This window comes from Leuresthes tenuis, unplaced genomic scaffold (assembly GCF_036924035.1).
Source record: "Leuresthes tenuis unplaced genomic scaffold, fLeuTen1.0.hap1 SCAF_2, whole genome shotgun sequence".
NCBI lineage: Eukaryota > Metazoa > Chordata > Actinopteri > Atheriniformes > Atherinopsidae > Leuresthes > Leuresthes tenuis.
Genome location: NW_027325356.1, coordinates 3,280,079 through 3,307,015, shown reverse-complemented (window position 1 = coordinate 3,307,015; position 26,937 = coordinate 3,280,079). Strand labels below are relative to the sequence as shown.

Below are 26,937 nucleotides of genomic sequence, written 5' to 3'. Positions count from 1 at the left end.
GAGAGCGAGGGGGACGCTAATAAGTGTCGGTTCAACCAAGCGGAAGTAGCTTTAGTTTTGAAAAACAGTTGTAAGAAGCTTAGAAAAACTCGTCGCCCGTAATATTCTGAACTGAGGGGCTAAATGAAGAGCGGCCGTGTCTTTTAAGGCTGAAATGTCTCACATTAAGGAGTACATCGACAAAGTGAGCCGTGTTTATGAGCGTTACACCGAGTATGTGCGGAGGAACCCAGCTGCCACGGCGCAGCTGGAGAGCACGGTGCGGACTCTCTCCTACCTGATCGCAGGTCAGTGACAGCAGGGCTTTGCTCACATTAAAGTGAAGCCTTGGAGACGTGCATGTGCGTGGGAAAGTTTAGCCACACTTCTAACTACCCAGAACTTTGTCCCAGATCAGATTTAATTTTCGGAGAAATTAGAAATATGGAAATTCAAAACATCACCTGCAGCAGCTCATGACAACATGTCACAACTCTTGTTTTTCAGGGCGCTTTGCTGATTCCCATGAATTGTCTGAACTGGGTAAGTAAAAAAATAATAAAATAAAAAAATCAAGGCCTTGGGTTACCCTGCATTAACACCTTTAGGGCGTTTTAAGTTATAAATTCCCCCAGGAATTAAATATGTCCGAGCAGATGAGTCATTAATTCATTCAACACATTCCCAGGACCAAGTTTTAGTTTAAGTAAAGTATTTCCAAATGAGTTTGAGTGTTTGTGACTATTGTTGAGACAAAACAGAGAAACCTGAATATGTTATCTGTGGATTCAGAGAGTAATGGTGATCATTCAGTCCTGCTTAAAACTCCTGATCCACTTCTTCCTGTTTCCATCCAAGCAGCCAGACTTCAGATCAGATTAGATTAAACTTTATTGTACAAGTACTGAGACAACGAAACGCAGTTTAGCATCTAACCGGAAGTGCAAAGAAGCAGAAAGTGTCGAGTATGTGCAGTAAGAGCAGAATGGTTATAAAAGAGCAAGAGAGTAGGTTATAAACTGTGACAGAAGTATGAATAGGTACTAAACTAATATATATATATATATATATATATATATATATATATATTGCAGAATGAGGTAAGAGGTATGATGTGATAAGTACAATGGATATGCTAAGGAAAAGGTCAATAAATGGGTAAAAATTAGTAAACTGTAGACAGTTTAGTGCAAATGGTCCAAGTGAGGTCCTCTGAGATTTGGACTCAGGAACTTAAAGCTGGCGACACGATCAGCCTTTGTCCCGTCGGACGGACTTACTTGTAATCTTTAAAGTCTCCTGATCAATAGTTCTCCACCTTTCCGAAGTTATTTCATAGTTTTTCTTTTGACATTTTCTGCTTTTTCACTCATTTTCAGTCCAGTTCTTGTACCTGAGCATTTTCAGAGGAATATGTTTTATCTTTGTTCAGCCACTTAACTCTGACCTTTGAACCATTCAGGCAGAAAAAAGGCTCCTAACTCAAGGGATGAACCAGTGTTGTGTCGACACAGAACAGACAACTTAGCAAAGAAGCCATTTTAAACTGGATCTTTAGGCACTTTGTCACAAAGACACATCATTTGTTCCCATTTCTTTAGCTGCATCTATGAAAAACAGCAAAGAAAACACAGTTTGACAGACAGAAAATAGGATTTCTGCAGCAACAAGGTGATTCCCAAAGAGCTATTAGCTGAAAACTTGGCATATCTCAGCATGGTGTGCAGTGTGTCCTTAAAACATTTGAGGAAACTGGACAAGTGGAGGACAAAAGAAGAAGTGTCAGGCCTAAAAAACTATCTACAGCAGATGAACAGGATCTGAAAGTGATGTCCTTAAGAAAGAGGAAAAAATCCAGCTGTGACCTGACAGGACCTGAGAGATGCATCTGGACCTTCAGCTGATCCATCTACTGTTGGCCCAAGCCTCATCAGAAATGGTCTCCATGGAAGGGTGGCTGTCAAGAAGCCGTTCTTAAGGAAGGGAAACAGGGAGAAAAGGCTGAGCTGTGCCAAATGACACAAGAAGTGGACTGAAAATCAGTGGCAACAGGTCTTATGGAGGGATGAATCCTCCCCAGAGCCCGGACCTCAACATTATTGAAGCTTTTGTGTTTTTTTTCTTTCGTTTTTACATTTTATTTGCACCTGTGCAGGTTGAACCAGTGTCAATATTGAAATGAATCATCGCTGCTCATAGATGACAGATTGGTTTTGAAAAAGAAAGTCTTTATCTGGGCTTCATTTCTCATCAGTCATGTGATTTCAGGGAAACTTCATTAACCTTTCAGTTTGAATGCCATCATACAGAAACTTACTGCACCCCCTGCTGGAGACTCCTCCTTTTAAAGCAGAAGGGACCATTAAACTCTGAGTAAAAGCTGAACATCGGAGCAGATGGAGCCGTCACTGGGCTCTGAGGATGAGAGTCGAGTCTCAGCTGCTGCTGTGGAACAGATGGAGGCTGGAGCTGTTTGTGCAAACAGACTCGTGCACACAACCTTCACATCAATTCCTCTCATAAACAAATCATTAAAAAACAATCTTTGTACAAACTAACAGCTGCTCATTTGAATTCTAAAATGTGCATTTTAGTTTTACTGTTTGTAATATTTGTTTTGCACAGAACTCACATGAGGCTGAAAGCTGATACACATCAGTTTATTTATTCATCTTTTTCTTTATTTTTAAGAAATCTGTGCTTTTCCATCAGCATTTTGCAGCAGTGTTCAGAAACACTTTGTTCAGTAAATAAATGACATGTGCTGCTTGTGCTATTTTAGCCCATTTGTACTGAAAACACACTTCTGTGTGTGGTTAAGCTCCCCCCCGACCCTGAAAAGATGATGCAAACTCACCCCTCGTGTGCATCATGACCACAACTCAGAATGAAACTGAAATGAACTGATAGATGTTCCAGCAACAACTCACACTGAGAGTGAAACAGATTATTATCTCCACCCCAGATTAAAGATACACAACTGCAGCAATAAATGAAGAGGAGCGGGACTGATGCATGTTTCATGATGTTCCACAGAGGTTATTAAAGTTATTAAACCCGTTAAACTACACAGAGCTGGAGAAGATGATTTCAGGCAGCCTGACGGTGTGTTAAAGATGGAATAATATGACTTCTCCTGGTTGCTGGGTTGATTTTTCTGTTTAAATAAAAAAGCTCAGTTCAATAATACGTCACTGAACCCCCAAAGGAGCTCTAATCTGACTCTAATGTCTAAAAAAAATGGGAATTTAAACTAAGAATTACAGGTTAAAGAAACAAATGCAGCACAAGACACTGAAATAATGATTTTAGGAAAAGTCCAAAGTGTTGGGATGAAAGTGCTCAGTGCTTTTTCATTGGCTCCCAAACGAGTGACATCACTGCAGGAGTTAAATCAGCAGCCAGTAGACAAGGGGCCAGCAAAGCTGATCGACTGGCCTGGGGGGGGCAGTGGGAGGACTGTTCTTATATCAAGCTTTTTGACCACTCAAAAAGCCCCTTTAACAATGCTTTTCGCTTCATCTGAGGCCACATGGACTCACCCAAAGATACGTGGTCCGGGGATCGAACTCCAAACCTTCGGACTGGCAGGCGACTTGTGATCTTTCTGGGCTTAGATGTGGCTGAATGAAGCAGTCATTTGGTGTTATTTCTCACTGTAAACTGCTCTTTGTGCGTCTTCTTCTCAGTGTACTCGGCCTCCAACCTCCTGGTGCTGTTCAATGACAGCATCCTGCGCAAAGGGCTGAGATGTGCCGTCCCTGAGGTGAGCAGCTTTGGGTCAGACATGGCTTCCTGCTCTGTTAGTGTCTCTGATTGGCTGATGAAAGCGCTGTCCTGTGTTCAGTCTCTGTCTCAGCAGAGGCTCCTCACCTGGCTGTCGGTGCTGGAGTACGTCGAGGTTTTCCTGGAGATAGGAGCCTGCAAGCTGTGGGGGGAAGTCGGCCGCTGGCTGGTCGTTGGACTCGTTCATATTTTTAAGTACGTCCTCCTCCTTTAGTGGGATTTAGAAATAAAAAGAAACCAAGTAAGATTTATCAGAACACTGTCCAGGGAACAGAATCTGATTGTTTTAGCCGGTTTTAACTCATTTGGTGTGAAACAGAAACTTCCCTGAGCTGAACCTCCAGCAGCAGCTTTGCCACAAACTGGAACCCAAACTAAAAGCCTGGCTTCATAATTCACGGGATGTCCATGAAGTTTTGGTCATTTAGTCCTGAAGCACGACTACGTGAGTGGCTCTAAAGTACGTGTTTCCTCTGATGTTTCCTTTTCCAGGGCAGTTTTCCGCTTCGTGCTTCTTCTGGTGTACAAATCTGGCCTCCAGACTTCACCTCCCATAATCCCCCTGGACAGAAGTGCAGAATGTGTCGGTGAAGGTCGGTAAACCGCTGTCAGTGTCAGCCTGAAACATTCGTCCTTTACATGTTCAGTTCTTTAAATCTGTTTTTGACCACTCAAAAAGCCCCTTTTCACTTCATCTGAGGCCACATGGACCCAAAGATACCGCGATATGTGGTCCGGGGAAGCCGGGGATCGAACTCCAAACCTTGGCCTTTGTCTTGTGATCTTTCTGGGCTTAGATGTGGCTGAATGAAGCCTCGTGTGGCCACTTCATGTGTTTTATGCATGATATCAGTCACTTGATGAATGAGATGGTGTTTTCCTCCACAGACGACGGCGGCGGCGAGCCGGAGGATGACGCCTGCTTTGTGGGTCAGAGGTCGGGACGAGTCATCAGGGGTCTGGGCAGCGGTGAGATAAAACTCTTAAACGCCCGAGGAGCAGAGCCATTGGAGCTTCTTAAGCTTCTGTGTGACTCGGCTCTGGCATTAAAGCAAACAAAGATGCTGGAAAAGCTCTGGATGGCCGCAGGTTGCCAGGTTGAAACCCTGCTTTGTCTTTGTCTTTGTGACGGAGTCTTGAGTTTGAACAGTGCAGATATGCAGGGGGGGGGTCTGTGGTGCTGAGAGGGAGAAACTGTTTTCAAATAACTGTCCATGTCCTCCCTGCCGTGGGCAGTTTCCTCCCTGCAGACCCGGCTGTGGGGAGCGCCGAGCCAGAGGAAGAGGAGCAGCCTGAAGGAGAAGCTCGGCAGCAAACCAACTCCTCTGGGCCTTCAAGGGACAATCGCTGAGTCTGCATACATCGGACGGCCGCTTGTACATCGTATCCTTCCCCCAGTGTCGGTCCAGTCTGCACAGATTGGCAGATTCTGGATTCCCTTTGTGTTTTTTCTTTTGGGTTCTGTAAGAATCCTTTCAGGGTTGCATGCTCCTGTTTCCTGTGGTGTTACAGAAGGAAACTAACGTCAGTTTTATGGCAGAAAACTGCTGCCAGCACAGCCTCGGAGCTTTGTCTGATGTCACAACTGCAGTCCTTTATTTCTGGGCTGCTGGACGGCAGATTTGGTGACACCGGCCGGCCTATCTGCCCTTTAACCAGCTTTCCTCGGCGCTTTGCTGCTGGTTCAGATGTTTTCTGACATCTTCACGTCTCGTGTTGCTGTTGGGAAAAGCCAGTGAAATGTAACCCAAGCGGTTTGTTTCCATCAGATGTAAAGATGAGGAAATATAATGAATTATAGTTGAGAAGGGAAAGTAGTTTTTTCGAGTCCTGGATCAGCACAGCTTTGATTGCAATGATAAAACTGAACTCTAGATGGCAAACTGCTGCAAGCTGTGATGGGAATGAAGCCTTTGTGTGTTCTGTATCAGCAGGGAGAACAAAGCTGAGATTTTCCTGAAAAGCAGAGCCCTCTCTGCTCTAAAACTGAATCAAACAACTCACACGGGATTAAAGGCACATTCCAGACTTTAATTTAAAGCCATTTCCCTACATTTCAGCTGCACCATGTAGAAATGACAACACTTTTTATCCATAATGTCTGGGACAGGTGGCTTCCAGGTGTGTGTGATCACTCAGGTGTGTTTCACTGCTGCATCAGTGCAGGGATAAGATGCCTCGGCTTGTTTCTGTCGCTGTTCACGAGGAGAGAAGCTGTGATGAGGCTGAAAAACAGAATAAATCATCAGAGACTTGGGTCAAACCTCAGGACTAAAAAAGTCAGCTGTCTGGAAGATCATTAAGAAGAAAGAACGCTCTGGTAGGCCGAGGAAGACAGAAGAATCCTCACTGTGGGAAAGAAGCATCCTCAAAGGCCCGTCCAACGGATCAGAACCATCCTCAGGAGGCAGGTGTGTCTCTGTCAGAGACGACCAACGGATCAGAACCATCCTCAGGAGGCAGGTGTGTCTCTGTCAGAGACGACTGTCCTCAGAAGACTTCATGAACAGAAGCACAGAGGCTACGCTGCTACATGCTAACCGCTAGTTAGCCACTGCTACATGCTAACCGCTAGTTAGCCACAGAAACAGGATGGACACGTTACAGTTCACCAAAAGGTCCTTAAAGGAGCTGCAGAGTTCTGGAAAAAGGTGTTCTGGACCCAGATGAAGCTGCATCAGAGCGATGGCAGGAAGAAAGTGTGGAAAACAGGAACCAGGATCCACAGCATAGCAGCTGCTCTGCTGAACACGGGGGTGGGGGTGTGATGGTGTGGGCATGTCTGGTGCCACAGGTTCTGCTGCCACAGGTTCTGGGTGCCACAGGTTCTGGGTGCCACAGGTTCTGTCTGTCACAGGTTCTGGCTGCCACAGGTTCTGTCTGCCACAGGTTCTGGTGCCACAGGTTCTGCTGCCACAGGTTCTGGTGCCACAGGTTCTGGCTGCCACAGGTTCTGTCTGCCACAGGTTCTGGCTGCCACAGGTTCTGGTGCCACAGGTTCTGCTGCCACAGGTTCTGCTGCCACAGGTTCTGGTGCCACAGGTTCTGGTGCCACAGGTTCTGCTCACTTATCCTCACTGATGATGGAGCTGCTCAACGAACTCTGAGCTGGAACATCTGATCTGCTCCAGCTCCAGTAAACGCCTCCAAAGCTTCATCCTGCAACAAGACAATGATCCAAACATCCTGCTGAGCAGCACCAGAGTTTCTCAGAGCTGAAACATGGCCGAGCCCGTCAGCTGGTTCAGATCCAGCTGAGCTTCTATCTGCTGAAGAAGAGACTTAAAGGTGCTAAACATGTCTGCTTTAAAGCAGCTTCCATTACTCCCTGAGAGGAGAATCGGAGAAAGATGGGAAAGATACGATCAGCTGTGTCACACCTATTTATGACAACATAATCTCTGCCTTGGTTTGTTTCGCTGTTTCTACTTTTATTTTCACTTTTTTCCTGTAGTTTTGTGCTAAAGGAGAACCTTTGATGTCAGTTTTTCTTGACTCGGTCCATCCCGACTGCAGTTCTCGCTCTCGGACTTTGTGGGAAACAGTCGTGGAAGCCGTGGCTCATCTCTGGAGTCCTCGAACTGTCGAGGTAAATCTAAATTAATTCATGTTAAATCATTTCATTCTGTGCCAAATCTTCGCTGTGTCGTCTCAGTCATGTCAGCAGAGCAATGAACAGAAGCCAGAAAAGGCATTAAATGGATTTTAGATGCATTTATTTAAAATTTTCTTAAGGATTTTCTTTATTTTCTTGGTCAAATTCAGTTTTTTCCTTCATAATTTGGAGGAAGGGTTCATTAATAGTTCCTAAAAACGAAACTGAAACACGTTATTTCTGTTAATGCATTGATGTGAATGAGAGTTTAGCTCTTTAATGCTTTGAATTTATCTGCAGGATAGACCAGTTAGAAAGGGGGAAAAGTCATGAGCTCATAGCTCAAACATGAGGCTAAACCTGTTGCATCACTCAGAAAGACTGGTTTTCAGATGCCAGTGAGCTTCAACAAGTGAACAAAGCAAAGATGAGAAGTCTCACATCCACATCTGAATCAGAGCGTCACTCTGATGCCAATCAGAGGAGAAATTTCATTTATTTGTCTCTTGTTTACCTGCAGCTTCGCTGTCCTCAAGGATGCCAGATTTCAGAACAGATGGGAGCGGGCTGAGATGAGGAGGCGGGCCTTTCTTCTGTCCTACTACCTTCTGCGTTCACCCTTCTACGACAAATACTCAGAGTACGTATCTGTGAACACGGATGTGACCTGAGATCTGATCGTTTTATCACATTTTCCTCTAAAAACCACAAAATGCTCCAATTACGGAGAAATCAAAGACGTGAAATCACTTCTGACAAACTGAAAATCCTTTAGAAATGCAGTCCTTAGCTTAGAAAAACTGGAGCGAAGAGAGGAAACGAATGCACATGAATCAGATCGGTGTATCCCTCTGGTTACCAGCTTTAACTAACCAGCAGTCAGGTTCATGTAAAACAGACTGAACTAAGCCGACACAGCTGCTGCTGCAGCCAAAGCAGGACGGAAGGCTGATTTTTAGCTCTTTGCACCAAATAAGGAACAAACAGAACATAGAAAAATAAATCTATTGAAAGAAAAACTTCCAGAAATGTGCAAAAACAGGTTCAAACTCTCTCTCTTGAGGAGGTTTCGGTCTGTTTTATTGAAAGGAAACAACTTTGTTTCCCTCAAGGGCTTAAAATGAGTTTAAGTGGAGGAGAAATTACAACGAAAACCTGTTTAAATCCACAGGTTCTTTGAGTTTATTCGTCTCGGTGAGACCTCAGCAGGAGGCCAGAGCTGTAACCAGCCTGCATGCCCTGCTCGGTTCTTCTGTTCGAACACAGGCTAAACTCTGCAACCGAACACAAAAGCAGGGGTCAGGCTGAGCTAATGGCTCAATAAGTGGCTCAAACACAGTTCAGAAAGAGGTTTTCTTTGAATGTAAACTGACCCTCCATGTTATAACCTGAGAGAGTAACTGTGGAGCTTTATCCAACACATCAACAAGTCTGAGCCTCAGTTCGACTGATGCAGAAAAGGCTAAAAGACTGGAAAAAAGACTGAAAAAAGCCATAAACTCCTCAGTTAATCCATCCTGCTGATGCAGGAATACTTTCCTCAGACTGCTCTGAGCCGTACAGAATCTACAGAATGAGAGTTTCTATTTTAAATGTTCACATCAGCTACCTGGCTACCTGTGTTGGTGTACATTGTGCAGTCGAGGCGTGTTTTCATCCGTGTTTCCTCCGCAGGGAAAAGATCGTCTTCCTGCTCAGACTTCTGGCCGATCATGTCCCGGGAATCGGACTCGTGGCGCGTAAGTACGGCCGTGTGTTGGTGTGGTTGAGGGTGAACCTTTGGAGGAGCCGAGCTGCTCCGGCAGGACTGCAGGTGCACTTTAATGAGTCTGTGTGCACATGAGCGCCCCCCAGAGGACAGATGTGGAACAGAACATTTTAAGTTTGGTATAAAATTTGTTTTCAGGACCAAAAATAAGTTGTTTTGCAGATTTTTGCTTGATTCACATTCAAAATCTGACAATAATTCGACTGTAATTTTCCAAATTAGACAACAAAGACGATGCGATAAATAAAGGCTTTTTGGGGCCTTAACATCACATTGGACACCACTAAAGAGGTGAATTCCTAGTGTACGTGAGGCCTGTCAGAGGTGGAGGCGGCGGCTCCTCCACCTGTGATTGGCTCACCTGGGAGGAGACGTTAGGTCCAGCTGTGAACAGATGTTTTCCTCTGCTGCAGGACTCCGCCCTGTTTTTTGTTCCTTTTTAAATCGCCGGTTTTGCCTTTTGGCTCCGGCTGAATGTTGTCAAACATGAAGCATTTCGACCAGTTGGTTCACAATGCAGGGCGGCGATAAATCAGATCATTTGGTGACATGAAGCACTGATACCTGACGGTCTGTGTGAGGTAGTCTGAAAAGCAGAACCGGAGCAAAGTGGCTGAAGGAAGCTCAAATATCCCCATCAGCCAGAGGCCCTTATCTGACCTTTGCTGCCTGTTTCAGGTCCTCTGATGGAGTATCTCCCCACCTGGCAGAAGATCTACTTCTACAACTGGGGGTAAAACCTGCAGCAGGTGCTCGGATCGTCGACTTTCTTCTTCGAGCAGCGGTGGGGGCGGAGCCGTCTGGCTGTTGGCGCTCCTGCGGAGACGCGTCTCATCGGCCCCCAAAATGTGATTTAAAAATGACGTGAAAATGATTCTCACTGCAGAAATTTAACCTCTTTCACCTCTTTTTACAACCTTGAGCGCGGCCGCTTGCCTCCCGTCGGAGACGCTGAAGAACTTCGTTCTGACAGCGATTTGCGTGGCGTTCACACCGTTTCCTTTGATCTGTGAGCAGCTAAATGTGTCAGCAGCTGGCTGCAGAGACTGAAGTTTAAATTAAAGTGTGCTCAGTCCTAAAAGCCGAGCTGGGGAGGCTGGAAGTCTGAGTGTGTGCTGGAGTCAGAGAGGAGCCGGCGGAGGGTTTTGATCTTTATTAACATACTGAATAAGTTTCTTTTTGTAGCCTACAAATAAATACTCTCATCCTTTCAGTCCACGTGTTTTTTTGAAGGCTCTTATGGGGGGGGGGTATACACAGGCATAGAGAGGAAAAATAAAATATGTCACTCTGATGTTTCAAAGCAAACTAAAAACCACTTTCCAGAAATCAACCGTTTCCTGCCAGTCGCTGAACGTCGAGTCTGCTCAGAACAATAAGGCGAAGGGGACTTTAAGATGGACTGCAGCACAAACAGGAAGTGGAGGTGTGAACACGCCACGGATGTGCGCACGTGCTTTGGATGGCAGTGAAATTAAGATGTCTTTAAAGTGGGAGCAGACTTGAGATTCAGCGACAGAAACAAAGTGAAACCTGCATGAAGGTCCTAAAGCTTAGATGCATAGCGAGCTGGGACTCTGCATGTTCTACCCGGCGCCAGATGACACTTCAGGTTGGGTTTAAACCCGCTTTGTTTAACTGAACTGGAGGTATTTGAGTCCCTGTGTTTAACCCTTTGTAAATAACCACAGCAGCTGAGACATCAAGTATGTGGAACAGAAATGCATGATCCCAACCGGTGTGAAATCAGAAGAAGAAGAAGCTCCTGAAAGTGAGCAGCAGTCAGACATGATGGATTCCTGTTCAAATTAACTAAAAAAATACACACTGCGCCTCGTTTTAACATCACAAACAAAAACTTTTTGATAATACGAATCAAAACCAACACTTTGAAGAGTAAAATAAAGAATTCATTTTCACATCTTTCTGAAAAGCTAAGACCAAAAGATTCTGAAGAGGAAATTAAAACAAAACTCGCCGTTTTAGAAAAGACTTTTTAACCCTGTGATGGTTTCATTTATGAAAATAAAAATCAAGAGTCTGCTAATGAGAATGAGCGAAGGGAATACTGTGTCACTCCTGGAAAATTGTCTCTAGTGGAGGACGGAGGGACGCTTCCTGTCTCCATGCAATCTTTCTGCGTCTCGTCCCACCTCCTTCGTGTCGGTCAGGAGGCTGGTTGGTTCTACACAGGCGTTAGTAAGCGATTCTTCTCCCGGCGCCGCTCAGTAGGAGCCGTAACGATCCTGCCGGAGACACAGAAGAGCCGAGGTGTGAGCAAACCTTTCTGAAGGCGTTACTGAGGGGAAGCAGAGTCCCAGGAGGCTCACCTGGATGGTGTTCATCACGCCGTTGGCGAGGACGGCCATCTTTCCGGCGACGGTCTTCACACCCTGTTTGAACTGTGCGATGTCCGGTCCGGAGGGAAGCACGCCGTCGAAGCCCGATGCCCTCCCTGAGGAGAGAAAGAACCGTCACACGGGTTTAAATCAGAGGGAGGAGTTCATTTCAGACACTAAAGGGGAACCAGAGTGGGTCAGAACCGGAGCCTAAACCAGAACCAGTTCTACTCCAGACCAGAAAACAAACAGGAGCTACAGCAGCACCAACTGCTTCCATCGGAGGCTGGTGGGCGGGTTTATGGAGATTAAAAGGTTTAAAATCCGGAGCCGCTGTGACGTCGAGTCAAACTCGAACCATAAAAAATATTTCATTAAAAATTAGGGCCTTTAACGAGTTAATTAAGATTAGTTTCAGTTCCTTAACGAGGATATTGGTTTTTTTTTTTATTGGCTCTACATGAATGAATTGGATTATTTTGAAATGAATTAACTGGATTATGATTACAATCAACTGAATTCCAATTGGCTTGAATTGGACTATATTATTTAAGTGCCTTGAGATGAGAATTGTTGTAATATAAATAAAACTGAACTGAATTGAATTAATTAATCACACAAAAATTAATGCGTTAAATAAATTAACTCATTTTAATCGCACTTATTTTTGCACCGCGGAACGTTTCTCACTGAATGAGTTTCAGACATACCGATTATACTGGAGCACCAACTGACGGTCATGACTTCAGACAACAACAAACCACAGTGAACAATATTAAACATGAAGGAAGAAGCTGATGAGACCGCTTTGGTTGGCCCCGTGGACGGGAAATATTGTTTTAAAACAGATGGATGGGATGGTCGGTAGCTAGTAGTGGGCTGTGCAGCCGCCCCGTGTGGAGAGGCTACCGTCCTCTGCTGTGGGTTCGAATCCCGCATCAGACGGCCTTTTACTGCGTGTCATTCCCCCCCCTCTCTGCTTTCTGTCTCTTTTTATCTGTCCTGCCCATTAAAAGGCATAAAAAGATCAATTTAAAAAAACCGGACGGATGGATGGAAGCCGATAAAAGCACGGTTGGTTAAGTACCAGCTTGAAAAAAATAAACAATGTTTTGTTGCTTAAGCTTATGTATTCAGTCATTATTCAATGGTATAAACTAAAATCCATGTGAAAAAAAGCTTTTCACTGTTCTCAGGTCAAATATTTATACGCGATTAAAAATGCGATTAATTTCGATTAATTAATTATAAAGCCTCTAATTAATTAGATTAATTCTTTTAATCGAGTCCCGGGCCTGAAAAAAAATAGAAAGTTGAAGCAGCAGAGGAGGAACATGATCTCAGGGTTCCTCTGATTTCCTGTTTTATCGTTGAAAACTGTGTTTACAGAACAGACTGAGGATATTAAGACTCTCCAGCAGTGGTTCAGATGTCACCGCAGGTTGTAAAATTAGATTTTAATGACACATTTAGAGGATTATCAAACACACAAAGGAATTAAACTGGAAGATGCAGTTCTTCAAAGTGGACACAGAGTCCCGAATCAAACATAAAGAGTCAAAGACTCTGTGTTTAACAGTGTTTCCACATAATTTTACTCAGTATACGAACACGCTTTGGAAAGAAATCCATCAAGTCCTTTAACCCGATGTTCATGTGTAATTTCCACAGAAACCACAAGCGTAAAGGAACCCGTTAGCTTTAAGGAACGTATTGTTCTGGAAAGAGGAGCCCAGAAAGTTTGGATGGTTGTCCTTTTGGCGGTTTTTGCGAGCATCGTGGAAGCTGAAGCAGCTCCTCTTAAGAAAACCTTTAATGAGTAAATAAAAGGGAAGACTGGGACTAATTTCAGCGGCATCTGAATAAAACCCGGTGTTACCTTTGTCGTCACTGCCGTCTCCGAACAGGTCAGCTGAACTGATGGAGGTGCTGCCCGACATGCTCTCCAGCCTGGTTTTTGCTTCATACTGAGAAAAAGAGCAAAGTCAGCCCTGCAGCAGCCCTGCAGCAGCACCAGGACACAGGTTCACAGAGGAGGGCTCCTCACCTCGGCGCTGCTCTCCCGACCGAAGAACATGTCCGAGGAGATGGCCTTGGCGTTGGCGAACTTCTGCCTGGCCTCACTGGACTCTGACACCGGAGCCGACACCTCTGCTTTTCTCCTGCTGGGGAGTCTGAGGTTCAAGCACAGGTCAGAGGTGAGACCGGGCCAGAGATTCTGATAAAATCAGTGTGTGTGGGTGGGTGTGTGCGGATACCTCTCTCCGATTGGCTGGATGCTGGAGATGGTGACCTCATCTTTGGGGTCGTCTTTCTCCAGAGTCCAGGAGGTGGTAAAAGAAGCGGTTCCCCCCTCAGTGTCCCACCGGGATCCAAAGGCGTCCCCCACGGTGAACGGGTTGTCCTTATATCTGAAACACGAAGCACACGGCCTGAGAATCGGCTTCTCCTGCTCCAGCCTGAGCTTAAAGAGCAGCACTAAAGCAGGTGATCTACTGTTTGAGTTCGGAGGTGAGTGAGGCGTACTTCGGGGGTCCGGAGGTGAAGCCGGGCTCATCGAACATGTCCAGTTTGGAGCGGGAGGACGACTTGGCTCCGACAGGCGTTTCCTGCTCGATCACCTGCATCTCTGACATCACCGAGTGCGAGACGGCGCTGAAACGAGAAACAGCAGCCACGGTCACACCCCCCGCAGCGCCCCTCTGACCCCAGGACAGCAGCAAAGCGTTACCTCCTGTTGCCGAAGCCCATGCCCAGCCTGTCGGCCTGCTCCTTCTTCTTGCCTTTCAGGTTCTGGAGCTTCTTTTCCTCCATTTTCCTGTCGATCTCCAGCTCCTTGTAGGCCAAACGCATCGACGTCACTCTGCAACAGCCACAGCGAGTGATGTCAGTGTGCGATCCAAGCTCTCATCATCTCTGTTCTAATATAAAGGCTCCTTACATGGACTCCTCAGCCTGTTTCTTGGCCTCAGTTGCCTGCTCCTCTCTCAGCTTCTCGGCCACTTGTGCTTGCTTCTCCACCTCTGAGAAACTCTTGCTGCTCACCTTCTGGGCTCCGAGACCTTTCTTTGCACCGAGCTGCAGCGACGTGGACACGCCATTAGTTCCAGTCAGTCAGAAATGAGATAAAACAGAAGATGAGACCAGCATCTTCAGTGGACTCACCCCTTTTTTGGCAGCGATGGGCTTCTTCTTCCCAATGATGGAAGGCTTTACGTCTGCAACACAATCGGCACTTTCTTAAAACGAGCTTTTGATTTCCTTTAACATTCAATCAAAGCAGGAAAAACACACCAGCTCAGAAACAAGGGAATGTTGGAAAAAGGTTTTTAGGGTTAATTCTCAAACTGAAGGCGGGAAGCATGATGCTCAGTTAAGGACGAGTGTGAATTCATATGAAAACAGACTACGAACAACTATAATTATATTCATTTAGGAAACTATTCATCTTTCAGTTACGCCAGACTGTCGTGGCAGTTATCACCGTTGTTAGAATTCTTCGATGCCATTTTTGAGATGTTTCTTTGAGTTTTGCCTCAGCAATGTTGCCGTGCTGCATCTGAAATGCTCGAGGCAGAGCTCCGATCAGGCAGGTATGCACAGCATCCTCACAAAGCCCTTTCAGCACGCTTCATTAGGGTCTCCTGACTGACAAAAGCCAGCCTTACTTTGCCAGGAGCGTTTTTGTGAACAACAGGTGCACACCTGAAATAGCGCACCCCCATCACAGCCTCCCCTGAGAGCTATTTCCACTGCGTAAGAAGCAGAGAGGCGAGGCCGGGCGGTGGCTGAAGAAGTGTCAGTCAAGCAGCACAGCCATGCATCTGAGCCAGAACTCGGCCCACACTTTCACCTTTAGGCGTCCATCCTTCCTGTGACGCCAAACGCATGGAGTCCTCTACAGGACCGGCCCGGCGCCACCAGCATGATCCAAACACAGAAGAAGGGACTTAGCATGAGAAAAACAGCCTTTTTCTAACAGGATTTAATCTGAACCAGATGCTGCTGCGACACGTTTGCTGGAAATCTGTTTAAAGACAGCGGGTCCTTTCCGTTTCAGATCAAAGTCCTCAGATCCTGGACACCCAAACGCACAGAAAACAGGCAGATTTTGGGGGAATTTGATCGGAATCATCTCAGGCTCCAACTTAACATGTCAAAGACTCAATATGTCACCTTAAATCCCTTCTGTTCCTGCATTATTTCACTTCATGAAAGGGGCATCGTCGCAAATATGTGAAAAATAACCAACAAATGCAATTCTATTTGTGTGAAAACTCAAATAACTTCAAGTTCAAACAAATCCCGTCAGTCGTTGGAAGCTTCGACTTCTTCTTCTGTGAGAGCAGAGCTGTCAATAACCAAAAAGAAACATGCTCAGATCGCCTTTGGGTCAATAATCACGACCCTGGACACGCGTGCAGTGAAATGATGGCGCGTAAATAATGAGGGTGAGATATACGGACAGATCATTAAGATCAGAGCCGCAGAAAGAGGACGAAGATGCTTCTGCCTTGGCTCACAGAGGCCGAATGGAGCCGATTTACTCACCGATGGACGCTCTGGGTGATGAGCTCAGACCATCGATGCTGGGTCCTTCCTCTGGCTCTGAAACAACCGGACAGAAACAGACGTTTTAACTAAGTTTTAACATCACTCGGCTCTCGTTTATCTGGTCAGAGCTTTGACCAAATCCGCCGTCCAACCTCCAGTCCAACTCCCACCATGATGGCATTAAGCTAAATGCGAGATCTCCAGCTAACTTTTATCTTGAATGATTTCTGGACATCTCATGGACTGGATTTCCTCTTGGCGACTGAAACTCTGAGTGCAGCGCTTTCTCTGAACGGCTGCCCCGAGGACGTTGCTTTTTTCATAACTTTCAGAACCTTTAGCATGGATTTAACTGGTTTAATACCTCATCATGTGGACTCTACTTACGGGTGTCATCCTGGACTTTAACCGTTGCGTCTGTCAGCTGCGGAGTGACAGCAGCTCCATTCAGCTCCGGCTCGGACGGTGACGCCATGTTCCAGTCATTAGCAGGCTGCCGGGACGAAATAAGAAAAGTTCTTTTGAGTCTCAGTAAAGTGATAAAACCACCACGGACCTGCTTACTCTTCCTGTTCCGTATTCAAGGCCTCAGCAGCTTTAAATAAATACAATTAGAAGAGACTATGAAGCAAATACAGGCTCCAAAGTGGATGGATTCACACCGAAGGCAAAGCGAGCGACGGAAGTGGCCCGTTACCATTAATTTCCAATGTATGAGAGAGAAGAGGCGTGGCTAAAGTGAACGTGGCGGTGAGCGGCGAGTGATGCAGAGGGGGCGCTCCCCGTGGTAAATTCAAAATGGCGGTATCCGTGACAGATTTTGGAATCACACATAAAGCGCACCGGATTATATGGCGCTTTTTGTGAAAATTTAAGGCTTTTAGGCACCTTCTGGTGCGGAAAATACGGTATTTCTGATTCTGATGAGAAAAAAATATCACAATCCTCCCTTCGATCCGATCGAAAAATCTCTCCATCCCCAACACAAAGGACTTCTCGGTTTTGGACTTTCTGCATTGAGGAAACCCTAAAAAAAATAAATCAAACGTTTGATTTGAAGAATGAAAGCAGGGTAGAAGATCTGTGCACGAGGTAACATCTCAAGGGAATAAACTGTTTGACTTTCAGCACAGAAGTCAAATATCAAACTTTGCTTTGGAGCCTGAAAATAAACCCGATGAATAAAGCGAATAAATCGGCTCAGCATGACTACCACAGCGAAGCACGGAGGCGGGGGTGTAATTATATACGACTGCATGACAACAGCTCATAACAACCGTACACAGTAAAACCAGGACCTGCCGACCAACCCCAACCCAACAGCAAAGTAGCACCAGAGGGCAGAAACTGCCTGAGGAACATTCATGCTGCTCTTTATGCAATATCCTCCCGACAGCTGAGGACAACAAAAAAAGTACAATAACATGGTTGTTACGTAAACTATGTAAATGTAAATGTAATTTATTTCTACAGCCCTTTACAACAGTCCATTTCGGTACCAAAGTGCTTTACAGCAGATAATAAATAAAGAAAAGAATAAGTACAAAACAATAAAATAACAGTAAACGCAATAAAATAAAATACAGCAAAATTTAATAAGATAATATAAAAGTGTCACCATACTACTGGGTATTAAAAGCCATCTGAAATAAATATGTTTTTAGCCCTGATTTAAAGAGACCCAGGTCAGAAATAAACTATGGGGCCAGTATTTCTGATATTACACTCAAATCAGGGAGCAGTGATCCTGACGCTTTAACTTCAGAGACGGGGTGAATCCAAGGTGTTTCAGGCCTGGAACAGATTCCAAAAACCACTTTGTAACGTTTCCTTCTCCCGACTCTGAAAGACGGGGGGGTTGTTTCAAAGTTCATCCTCTGTTGGAGCCACTTCCTTAAAGACTAAACATCTGCACAATGCTACGGACTTGTTGTCAGGACGGTGTTTTGTCCTTCTGTGTTTGGAGAAAATCCTTCACATCATCAGGGGAAACAGAGCGGAGTTAAAGAACCCGTTCATGATGAAACAGTGAAGGGAGTCCCGGGGACCTGCTCCCCCTCAGGCAGTCAGCAAGCATTCACACCTGGGATTCCTGTTGGTAACAACTCGCAGGTGACCTCGATGACCTCTAAACGATGCACAAAACGAGCAGGTGGGCGTCACTCGCAGGAGACCTCGATGACCTCTAAACGATGCACAAAACGAGCAGGTGGGCGTGACCCGCAGGTGACCTCGATGACCTCTAAACGATGCACAAAACGGGCAGGTGGGCGTGACTCGCAGGAGACCTCTGTGACCTCTAAACGATGCACAAAACGAGCAGGTGGGCGTCACTCGCAGGTGACCTCGATGACCTCTAAACGATGCACAAAACGAGCAGGTGGGCGTGACCCGCAGGTGACCTCGATGACCTCTAAACGATGCACAAAACGGGCAGGTGGGCGTGACTCGCAGGAGACCTCTGTGACCTCTAAACGATGCACAAAACGAGCAGGTGGGCGTGACTCGCAGGTGACCTCTGTGACCTCTAAACGATGCACAAAACGAGCAGGTGGGCGTGACTCGCAGGTGACCTCTGTGACCTCTAAACGATGCACAAAACGAGCAGGTGGGCGTGACTCGCAGGTGACCTCTGTGACCTCTAAACGATGCACAAAACGAGCAGGTGGGCGTGACCCGCAGGTGACCTCGATGACCTCTAAACGATGCACAAAACGAGCAGGTGGGCGTGACCCGCAGGTGACCTCGATGACCTCTAAACGATGCACAAAACGGGCAGGTGGGCGTGACTCGCAGGAGACCTCTGTGACCTCTAAACGATGCACAAAACGAGCAGGTGGGCGTGACTCGCAGGTGACCTCTGTGACCTCTAAACGATGCACAAAACGAGCAGGTGGGCGTGACCCGCAGGTGACCTCGATGACCTCTAAACGATGCACAAAACGAGCAGGTGGGCGTGACCCGCAGGTGACCTCGATGACCTCTAAACGATGCACAAAACGAGCAGGTGGGCGTGACCCGCAGGTGACCTCGATGACCTCTAAACGATGCACAAAACGAGCAGGTGGGCGTCACTCGCAGGTGACCTCGATGACCTCTAAACGATGCACAAAACGAGCAGGTGGGCGTGACTCGCAGGAGACCTCTGTGACCTCTAAACGATGCACAAAACGAGCAGGTGGGCGTGACTCGCAGGTGACCTCGATGACCTCTAAACGATGCACAAAACGAGCAGGCGGGCGTGACTCGCAGGTGACCTCGATGACCTCTAAACGATGCACAAAACGAGCAGGTGGGCGTGACTCGCAGGTGACCTCGATGACCTCTAAACGATGCACAAAACGAGCAGGTGGGCGTGACTCGCAGGTGACCTCGATGACCTCTAAACGATGCACAAAACGGGCAGGTGGGCGTGACTCGCAGGTGACCTCGATGACCTCTAAACGATGCACAAAACGAGCAGGTGGGCGTGACCCGCAGGTGACCTCGATGACCTCTAAACGATGCACAAAACGAGCAGGTGGGCGTGACTCGCAGGTGACCTCGATGACCTCTAAACGATGCACAAAACGAGCAGGTGGGCGTGACTCCCAGGTGACCTCGATGACCTCTAAACGATGCACAAAACGAGCAGGTGGGCGTCACTCGCAGGTGACCTCGATGACCTCTAAACGATGCACAAAACGAGCAGGTGGGCGTGACCCGCAGGTGACCTCGATGACCTCTAAACGATGCACAAAACGAGCAGGTGGGCGTGACCCGCAGGTGACCTCGATGACCTCTAAACGATGCACAAAACGAGCAGGTGGGCGTGACCCGCAGGTGACCTCGATGACCTCTAAACGATGCACAAAACGAGCAGGTGGGCGTGACTCGCAGGTGACCTCGATGACCTCTAAACGATGCACAAAACGAGCAGGTGGGCGTGACTCGCAGGAGACCTCTGTGACCTCTAAACGATGCACAAAACGAGCAGGTGGGCGTGACTCGCAGGTGACCTCGATGACCTCTAAACGATGCACAAAACGAGCAGGCGGGCGTGACTCGCAGGTGACCTCGATGACCTCTAAACGATGCACAAAACGAGCAGGTGGGCGTGACTCGCAGGTGACCTCGATGACCTCTAAACGATGCACAAAACGAGCAGGTGGGCGTGACTCGCAGGTGACCTCGATGACCTCTAAACGATGCACAAAACGGGCAGGTGGGCGTCACTCGCAGGAGACCTCGATGACCTCTAAACGATGCACAAAACGAGCAGGCGGGCGTGACTCGCAGGTGACCTCGATGACCTCTAAACGATGCACAAAACGAGCAGGTGGGCGTGACTCGCAGGAGACCTCGATGACCTCTAAACGATGCACAAAACGAGCAGGTGGGCGTGACTCGCAGGTGACCTCGATGACCTCTAAACGATGCACAAAACGAGCAGGTGGGCGTGACTCGCAGGTGACCTCGATGACCTCTAAACGATGCACAAAACGGGCAGGTGGGCGTGACTCGCAGGTGACCTCGATGACCTCTAAACGATGCACAAAACGAGCAGGTGGGCGTGACCCGCAGGTGACCTCGATGACCTCTAAACGATGCACAAAACGAGCAGGTGGGCGTGACTCGCAGGTGACCTCGATGACCTCTAAACGATGCACAAAACGAGCAGGTGGGCGTGACTCCCAGGTGACCTCGATGACCTCTAAACGATGCACAAAACGAGCAGGTGGGCGTCACTCGCAGGTGACCTCGATGACCTCTAAACGATGCACAAAACGGGCAGGTGGGTGTGACTCGCAGGTGACCTCGATGACCTCTAAACGATGCACAAAACGAGCAGGTGGGCGTGACTCGTAGGTGACCTCGATGACCTCTAAACGATGCACAAAACGAGCAGGTGGGCGTGACTCGCAGGTGACCTCGATGACCTCTAAACGATGCACAAAACGAGCAGGTGGGCCTGACTCGCAGGTGACCTCGATGACCTCTAAACGATGCACAAAACTTGACAAACTTTATAACCCAGCTGCAGCTGAAAGGCCTGAAACGCTGCACCAGCCGGTCAGAAGATGGGATTTTCAGAAAAAAATCAAAAGTTAATTAATCTTTAACTCATTCATATGTCAACTTTTCTTTACTGATGTGTGAGTAAAGGCGTGTTTATGCTTCTGCTTCACCAGCAGCTGCAGTCAGGAGCATTTACGGGTTATTTTTAATGTCCTTATCATTTCTTGATGAGACACCATCCAGTTGCTGAATTGTTTGAAGTCTTTTTTTTTTTAAATGGCGGTTTAGTCAAAGGGATCAGGAAGTAAATGAGAAATACATCAGGATGTGGGGGGGGGGGGGGGGGTGATCCGCCGGGAGCCTTCTGGGACTTAAAGGAACTTAACTGTGTCGATATGTTTGAGCTTTTTCTTCAAATAGCATGAAGAAGAGTTTTAGTGAATTTTCAGGCTTATTCAGACTGATGCTGAAACTTGGACCACATTCTTTGTGCTTAAACTTTTCAGGAGTTAATGTGAGACAATTTTATCACAATTACTCCAGAAACGACACAGTTTAGTGTGTTTTAGGCAGATAAAACTGATCTATGTGCGAGTTAAGGGATAAGCTTTGGGCCATTCTCATAACTGGTGTAGAAAAAGACCCAAACACTTTCTGATGTACACACTGGCCTCCTAAAAGCTGTAATTTTATTCAGTTTGTACAGAAAACAAACCTGTGTGTGTTCTGCGAAGAAGTCCGCTTCTTTCTTCTCTGGAGCAGCTTGAGTCCCTCCGGCAGAGGAGTCAATCCACAGCTGCAACGAGGACAGAAACAGCTTATTACAGAGTCCTGCCTTTATTTCCACCTCATAGTTAACGATGTGATTGTTACATACTGTTAGCATTACACACCCTGTGTACTCTGAACTGGAGCCGCTAACCTGTCTGAGACACTGATAATCCCTTTAAAAATCTTACATAACACGTCAAAGGTCCTTATTTACTGTTTGACTGAGAGATTGGTGTCTCTGTGAGGTACAAAATGAGGTATTCAGCCAGAAGAATGAAGGAGAAATACTTCTGCTGGAAGTTAGAATTATATAATAATTACATAACAGCTGTGAAGACTTTGCTTCATCTGAAACCCCTGAAATTATCTGATCCAAGTTAAAAATTATTCTTACGATTGATTCAAAATTCTTGTTTGAATCAATAGTAACAAATGCCGAGGAGAGGATGTGAGCCACGTTGCACTGAATGTTCCAGGATGATGTAAGAGGTCATTAGGCCAGAGTTCTTTATCTTTTTAGCTTTAAAATGAGTGAGCTGCAGCGTTAGATGTCACACAACTTAGGCATCAACACGGGTTTAAAGAAGCCTGAATTAAAGTATAGTTTTATCTTGACTCAAATAATCAAGTTGCAGAACACAGTCAGTCAGTCAGAGCGGTTACATGAGCGCCATCGGATCGGATTAATGGCTAAATTACAATAAAACTGAGTTCTTCAGCTCATGTAGACACCTTAATCTGACTAAAATCGGATCGGATCGAATTAAGACCCCGAGATAACTCGATCAGTGGTCGTAGACGACAGTGGGTCGGATCGAGCGTTCTGAGCATGCTCCAGATTTTTTCACCCGGAAGTGGAAGCAGACGATATTCCTGTTGCTGTCGTCAGAAAGAAAGAAACAACGCGATGGAGAATGCGCCGTTGTGCATCGTCTGTTCCATAACCAGCTCATCACAGATGGAGAGGGACGCAGCTTCATCTCGCTCTGCGTTCGCCATCTTTCTGAATGCCTGAGTTTGTTGTTGTTGGCGGTGAAGACGTCAACAGGAAGTGGCTCTATTAGCGATAGCTGAAATGGGGACAGCGCCACCTATCGGACCGGGGTATGACATGCTTTGTGCCAGTGATTCCATTCATTCACCGCCATATATCCAAGGATAATTACCCTCAGATAAGGAGCAGAACCCAACTGTAGCTATAAACCAGTTAATCTCATCATGTGGACCCACTGACTGACAGCCTACTGCTCTGAATTAACACAAAAACACTCCTTCATATCATTATTATCTTTTTTATTGAAAACTACTCACATCTGTTCCATATTTGGACAACGCAGCATTGGCCAGCTGCCGGATCTTCTCCCTGTACATCTGGGCCGCACGGCTGTTATACTTGGCGTTGGTGTCATTTGTTGAGCATCCGTGCTGACGGAAGAAGGCCGTCTGCAGGCAGAAGGAGAAACCGTTGTTGCATTGAGTCAGAAACCAAATGATGCTGCCCAAAAATGTAAATAACACCCATAATTTATGATCTTTTACTTCAGGTAAAAGATCATAAATCATGATTTCACTTTAGAAATTGCGTTCAATCCTCTGACTTTGTGAGGACTTAACTTACCGCATTGGCGTTGCCTCCAACCTGCATACATCTAAGCTGAAACCAGTTCCAGTTGGAGTCTAACTCAGTGGATCTGAGGGGAAGGAGAAACATTGGTCAACACCAACATTTTGACCAATATTCATCTGGAAAAACTAGGAAAATATGCAGGTTATTTGTGGACTACAGCTCTGATTTTAACACCAGTCTCCTGAACAACAGGGTCTCCATAGCAACACCTGCTTATGGACTTTTCAACCAACTGGCCAGTCTGTGAGGTCAGACCCACCATTACTCCTGTCTGTCTTTTAGTACTGGAGTCCCACAAGGCTGCGTCTTGAGCTCTTTCCTGTATTGCCTCTATTCATGTTACTGCTGGTCTACCAACAACACCAATGTCATCATCATATTCACAGGTGGGACAACACTGGTGGGCCTGATCAGCCAGGGGACCGAGACAGCTCACAGGGAACAGGTTCAGAGGCTGACTGCTGTACACAACCTGACCCTAAACACCAGGAAACAAAAGAAATGCTCATGCACTCCAGGAAGAAGAAGGACGATCATTAGCTGCGTCTGGACATAAATGGAAGGACTGTGGAGAGAATGTCTCAGAGGACCTTACATGGACACATGACAAAAACCGCCTGGTCAGGAAAGCTCAACAGCATCTACACTTCCTGAGAGCTCAGCCTGTCAGAACATCTGCTCTGTTCAGAGTGTCCTGAGCTGCAGAGACCCTGTGAGACAGGCTGATAAAAGGCCCTGCAGAGAGGGATCAACGCTGCCCAGAAAGTAACAAACAAGCCTACCTGCCTTGGGAGGCATCTTCACCAGTGTACTGCACAGAAGCCACTTTACCCTGAGCCAGCTCATTAAACTGTCAAAGAATAAAAAGTGATAATGATAACAGGTGACAGCTCTGACCTATTGTTGAAGCTCACCTGATGAAGCTGAGATGAACTCCCAGGGAGCGGTGGATGCCGGAGCAGTCGATGCACAGGAACACACCGTACGAAATGCTGGCCCAGCTCGGGTTTTTGGCAGCACAGTCGAAACAAGCCTGCACGGAAACGTTGACCTACTTTTACTGGGGCAACATGAATTAGATGACTCAATGAACGTGACACTGCTGCTATGCCACAGCGTGGTTTTTAGTGAGCTGCTTTTTCTCACGGCGTTACCATGCCGACCCTGTGACATGGACCGGAACATCGTCAATTTAATTCATCAAATAAAACACAGAAAACTTTAACAATGTTGTGAAACCTGGACCACTGATTGGTTCACAGCCTGATGAGTCAGAGTTTTACTGACAGTCGTTCCTCTGATATTCTTTCACACATTTTCTGTTTCTTTACACTAAATTATACATATCTAATAAAAGCAAGAGTGTCAAAAATAGTGTAAAACTGGAGGGCAGACATTTTCTCCCCGTTTCCCTTCCTTAAGAACGGCTTCTTGACAGCCACCCTTCCATGGAGACCATTTCTGATGAGGCTTGGGCCAACAGTAGATGGATCAGCTGAAGGTCCAGATGCATCTCTCAGGTCCTGTCAGGTCACAGCTGGATTTTTTCCTCTTTCTTAAGGACATCACTTTCAGATCCTGTTCATCTGCTGTAGATAGTTTTTTAGGCCTGACACTTCTTCTTTTGTCCTCCACTTGTCCAGTTTCCTCAAATGTTTTAAGGACACACTGCACACCATGCTGAGATATGCCAAGTTTTCAGCTAATAGCTCTTTGGGAATCACCTTGTTGCTGCAGAAATCCTATTTTATGTCTGTCAAACTGTGTTTTCTTTGCTGTTTTTCATAGATGCAGCTAAAGAAATGGGAACAAATTATGTGTCTTTGTGACAGGCTGCTGGTAACAAAGTGCCTAAAGATCCAATTTAAAATGGCTTCTTTGCTAAGTTGTCTGTTCTGTGTCGACACAACACTGGTTCATCCCTTGAGTTAGGAGCCTTTTATCTGCCTGAATGGTTCAAAGGTCAGAGTTAAGTGGCTGAACAAAGAAAAACACATCAGGACTGATCTGAAAGTTAGTGAAAAAGCAGCCAATGTCCAAAGAAAAACTTTGAAAGACCCTTAGAAAGCGTGGTGAACTATTTCTCAAGACCATTTAAAAAGGTTACAGGAAAGTCTGACTGCTTGGAAGGAAAATCTAAGGCATGAGGGTTGGATCCGGGCTTTTGCACTGTATTATATTATGAATAAAGATAAAGTTAGAATTAAGGGAAAATAGTTAAACATGTTTTTAATTAACCAGCTTGGTAAAATATGTCCAATCAATTGCTGACAATGTGGTTCTAAGAGGTAACAGACACCTGGACAAATTACCTGTGGATATTATACGTCAGACAATGCTAATATTAGCTAACAGCATATGGATAATTAAACTGATTATATTAACGTTTGCGATGTTTTCTCTGCTTCGTGTGCCTTATCCTGAATATATTTAAGGGTCGATGCGATTAACTAAATAATTACATTTCAATTTTACGAAAGCGGCATAGCTAACACGTTAGCTTCCTCGTCAAACACGAACCGTTTACGTGGCCTTTATGTTTTACAGCTGTACCGGCGGCTAGCAGGCGTTAGCTCGGGTTAGCTAAGTGACCGTGGAGCCGGGCCGAGCTCAGTGCCAACAGGAAGCGAACTGCCCGAACCGAACCCATACAGTGACCCAGAAACAAAGACAGTGTCAGATTCTGTTACCTTGTTTGTTGGGATAGACCTTAGTCGTTTGAAAATGGTAAGGATTTCGGTCTTATTTGGTTCCATAGCCATCTTGCCACTCTGACAATTTCCATAAGCTGACGTCACTACGGCAAGTCGTGTGTGCCGAATGTGACAAAAGCGAGAGTTCTTGTTTACGGAAGACTGGAATAAGACACCAAATTAAGATGAGTTGAAGAGGAGACATCAAGGATACAGAGCATGAATAAAATGGAGGAAAAGGAGGAGGGATTTTAAACCATTTCTTCCTTTGATCATCACTGGAAATGTGAGATCAAAATAAAATAAATAAAATGGATAAAAATGGACGAGCTTGGAGCCCTGATGAGGACACAGCAGGATGAGAACTGGCTGCAGGAACAACTCTAACAGCTCTATGATCAGCTTTAAGACTGCAGACAGAGCGGTAACAGTAAAGGAGGAGGATTACAGAGCTGGTTAACAACAGATGGTGGAATCCTGGACATGTCACTGAGAAGGAGCGTCTCTGCACCCCAGATGTTGAACTGCTGGCTGTGAGTTACCTGCTGACGCCGTGTGTGACATCATCAGTTGTTGCTAAGCTACAAAAAAACACCCCAACCCACTGATGGAGACCTCTGAAGATTTCTACCACACCTTCCTCTCTGCTGCACTTCAACTTTTACATGTTTGTCAGCTGATTTCTATTTTATTAAGTTATCTATCTGTAACAACAGCTGATCTTTAATGATAATTTATTCTGCAGCAAAATAATTTCCCTTTGGTGATTAATAAAGTATTATTGTACTGAACTGAGTTGAATTGAATTACACATGAATTTTCTTCAA

General features: G+C 46.1%; 2 protein-coding genes across 3 annotated transcripts; one reads left to right on the top strand and one right to left on the bottom strand.

The window, feature by feature from the left end:
- Positions 1-2: 2 nt before the first annotated feature.
- Positions 3-10,341, top strand: pex16 (peroxisomal biogenesis factor 16). The gene is made up of 11 exons (XM_072379878.1): positions 3-287; positions 487-522; positions 3,669-3,745; positions 3,827-3,960; positions 4,258-4,358; positions 4,654-4,734; positions 5,002-5,148; positions 7,282-7,354; positions 7,881-8,000; positions 9,035-9,099; positions 9,807-10,341. Exons 1-11 carry the CDS (start codon positions 155-157, stop codon positions 9,863-9,865), a joined length of 1,026 nt encoding a protein of 341 aa, XP_072235979.1. The 5' UTR covers positions 3-154; the 3' UTR covers positions 9,866-10,341.
- arfgap2 (ADP-ribosylation factor GTPase activating protein 2) lies at positions 10,267-26,215 on the bottom strand. 2 transcript variants are annotated; one of them, XM_072379877.1, is made up of 17 exons: positions 26,108-26,215; positions 24,332-24,450; positions 23,409-23,481; positions 23,102-23,233; positions 21,735-21,815; positions 16,409-16,514; positions 16,019-16,075; positions 15,321-15,365; positions 14,633-14,685; positions 14,409-14,545; positions 14,199-14,330; positions 13,994-14,122; positions 13,726-13,878; positions 13,515-13,641; positions 13,347-13,434; positions 11,459-11,583; positions 10,267-11,374 (listed from the first exon to the last, which is right to left on the bottom strand). In XM_072379877.1, exons 1-17 carry the CDS (start codon positions 26,177-26,179, stop codon positions 11,354-11,356), a joined length of 1,650 nt encoding a protein of 549 aa, XP_072235978.1. In that variant the 5' UTR covers positions 26,180-26,215; the 3' UTR covers positions 10,267-11,353. The 2 variants fall into 2 exon arrangements, with proteins under 2 accessions (XP_072235978.1, XP_072235977.1); XM_072379876.1 differs by lacking the exon at positions 15,321-15,365.
- Positions 26,216-26,937: the final 722 nt, after the last annotated feature.